This window comes from Pongo pygmaeus, chromosome 16 (genome assembly GCF_028885625.2).
Source record: "Pongo pygmaeus isolate AG05252 chromosome 16, NHGRI_mPonPyg2-v2.0_pri, whole genome shotgun sequence".
NCBI classification, from domain to species: Eukaryota; Metazoa; Chordata; class Mammalia; order Primates; family Hominidae; genus Pongo; species Pongo pygmaeus.
The window spans coordinates 21,209,069-21,212,023 of record NC_072389.2 but is presented as its reverse complement, the minus strand read 5'-3'; the positions used below and the strand labels follow the sequence as shown (position 1 = coordinate 21,212,023).

The 2,955-nt window shown below is 49.6% G+C and overlaps 1 protein-coding gene across 1 annotated transcript in view; it reads left to right on the top strand.

The window, feature by feature from the left end:
- Positions 1–261: 261 nt before the first annotated feature.
- The window catches only part of LOC134738363 (putative GED domain-containing protein DNM1P46), an 87,799-nt gene continuing 85,105 nt past the window's right edge, over positions 262–2,955 (top strand). Inside the window, exons 1-2 of the mRNA XM_063653144.1 lie at positions 262–297; positions 1,521–1,648. Coding sequence (XP_063509214.1) covers positions 1,559–1,648 — 90 coding nt within the window. The 5' untranslated portion in view covers positions 262–297; positions 1,521–1,558. The remainder of the gene's footprint in view (positions 298–1,520; positions 1,649–2,955) is intronic.

Here is a 2,955-nt window from a genome sequence, read left to right as displayed (position 1 = left end):
CTCGCCCTGCCCCGCGAGGCCGCCGCCGGGCGCCTCACAGTCATGTTGCAGTGGAGCGTGAGCGGGGGCTGCGGCTCCTGGTTCTTGTGGAAGATAGACCCAGAAACTTCACTTTGGCCTTGAACCCTGACACGGACATCTTCCACTCATCTACGGCGGCAGGGGCGCGAAGGGGAGCCTGTCCGGAGCCGCTGTCACGGCGGCGAGTACCCTGCGGGGCCGCCCAGCCGAGCTTTCGCCACTCTGCCTCTGCCTGCCGCCTGGACCCTTGTGGGAGCGTGGCTGGAAAATGGCAAGGTGCCCGGAAGCCTTGGCGGGAGCTGTGTGGTGGCCTGCGGGGCTGCTCCTTTTGTAAGGGACTCCACCCACAGGAGGGGCGGCTCCTGTCAAGCCGAAGCTTCAAAGGGCAACATAACCACTGCCCCCACTACCGCCTGGGAAAGGGCTGCCCCTACCCCGCCCCCGTCACCCTCACCCCTCAGGCCTCAACCAGGCGGGCCCTGCGCGCACCACTTTCGGCGGGTGCACGAGTCCAGAGCGTGCGCGCGCTCCCGGCTGCCGCCTCCTCCCTTGACCCAGCACCTTTCTGCCCGACCCGTCTGGTCCCTTCCTCACACTCGCCAACTGGAGGCTCAGGGCGGCACAGCCACTCTGTGTGTGTGTGTGTGTGTGTGTGTGTGTGTGTGTGTGTGTGTGTGTGTGTGTGTGTCCCAAGGGAACAGAGCACTGCTGAGTTCAGGCAGATGATTAACTCGTGGACGGTCAGCAAAATACAGTCACAAGAAGGCTATGTGTTGATTTGTCTTTTGCAGTGACATCATGTTGCGCATGTTTTATGTTTTTCAGAGTGCATTAGTTTCTTTTTGTTCTCAGTTAATATCCAGCTTAATAGATTGTGTAAGTAGAATACCCCCAAACTGAAAGTCACCTACATAAAATATAGTGAAAAATATGTCACGCATTTAAACTATAGTTGAAAATGTGTACACTTTAGTTTTGCGTAGCCAACACTGGAGAGTGGGTAAGGACACAGGATCCCAGGGCTAGACTGCCTGGGTTCAAGTTCCAACTTAGGCACTTGCTGGCTGTGAAATACTTGACAACTTTAAGCCCCAGTTTCTTTTTTTGTTTTAACTTAATCCCAAATGTGATAGTAAGTCTCAGTTTCTTGATCTGAAAAAGAGAAATGATTCAATGAGAGTCTAGTGAAAACTTTAAAGTTGTAAAGCCACTACCTGGCTAAGGAAAGTCCTCAGCCTTAGCCGTTATTAGCTATGATTATTATTGTGTTGGCTACACGTGCATTAATGAGGCAGGAAAATGCTCAAGGATAACAACCACGTATCCAAATTATCTCATCAGACCGAGAGAGAGGCATATGTGTGCATGCTCATGTTTCAGCTCAGAGCCCTTTGTCTAGAAGGCTCTTGAACTCAGAGGTGCAAGCACTATCAACTTTGCAGTGGAGCCATCACTTTTGTTGATGAATGAAATTGACATAATGCTTTTTTTTTTTTAAGCACCAACCGTGTGCCTCAAGCTAACTGTCAAGAAAAGCATGCTTCAGTTGGCTGGAGTGAGCAATTCAACTTGTGGAGGAATGAGAAATGTTCGCGTTGAGACAAGAAACATAAAACCCCAGAGTAAGGTAGGAATCACTGAAAGTCAGGCAAAGGAACTGGCATCCAGTAATGAGTTAGGCTTTGCCGGGCTCTGGCCCTACAGATGGCTCTTTGGAGAGGAAAAAATTAAGCCAGGCCTGAGGGCACAGATCCTAAGGGAATGCTGGCAGCTCTAGGCTGTCTATGGGAGAGAAGCAGAGGGTGACGCCTGGTTGAAAGAGGGGGCTGGGGGACATAGCTTCAGCCCGTGTTTACAGATGGAGTCCCCTGATTCCTGCGACTGGGAAAAGAGATCATGCCCGGATCAGGGGACCTCAAATCAGAACTCTTCCCACCCACACCCCTTCTTTTCAGGGCGTCTGTCACTGCAACCAACAGGTAAACTAGTTGGAAAGCTCGGCAGATTCTCATGGTGGTGCCTAGCAGGCCAGGCCTAGCTGCCCTTTAACCTGTGACTGAGGATGATGCCACTGACCTGTAAGCACACATTGGAAAATCTTTACATCCATGGACACGTCATGCCCCACAGAGACAGCTGTGCAGGGTTCTTTAGGTTCGGGGTGCTGTGCTGGCAGTTGCCTTATAAATACGTAGGATTAAAATGGGATGCCCTGGAGCTTAGCTAACCTTTATCCTCCCCCCACTCCCCACCCCAAAATGAAGGGGCTGCTAGTTTTGTTTGCTTTATGAAAGATGGATCTATGATTGTTTTTAGAATCTTTGGAGAAAGATTTCTTGGGAGGAAGCTATCCTGAACCCCCAGAGATTTTTGTCATTTACTGGCACAACAGCTTTAGAGTCCTAGGTCTTCATCTTGGCTCAGCCACCCTCCAACTGTGTGACCTTTGAGAAGTTGTTTGACTAAACTGAATCTCGTTGTCACCTATGAGAGGAGGTTGCTCCATTGTTACCATGTGGAGCACCTACACCCAGGCACTCTTATCGGGTGATGGTGAAGATTAAATGCAACAAAAAGGAAGAAGGAGGAGGCTGGCTTGAAGCCGGGAGTTCAAGACTAGCCTGGGCAACAAAGTCAAACCTCATTTATTTAAAATGTTTATTTAAAGATGTTTATTTAAAAATTAGCTGCACTTGGTGACTTATGCCTGTAGTCCCAGCTACTCGGGGGGCTGAGGTGAGACCAATTGAGCCCAGGAGTTTGAGGCTGCAGTGAGCCGTGATCACACCACTGCACTCCAGCCCAGGCAACAGAAAGGGACCCTATCTCAAATAAATGAATAAGTAAGTAAGTAAATAAATAAATAAATAAAATAATGCATGCAATTAGTACACTAGTACATGCTCAGGCACATGATAAATGCTGGATAAATGG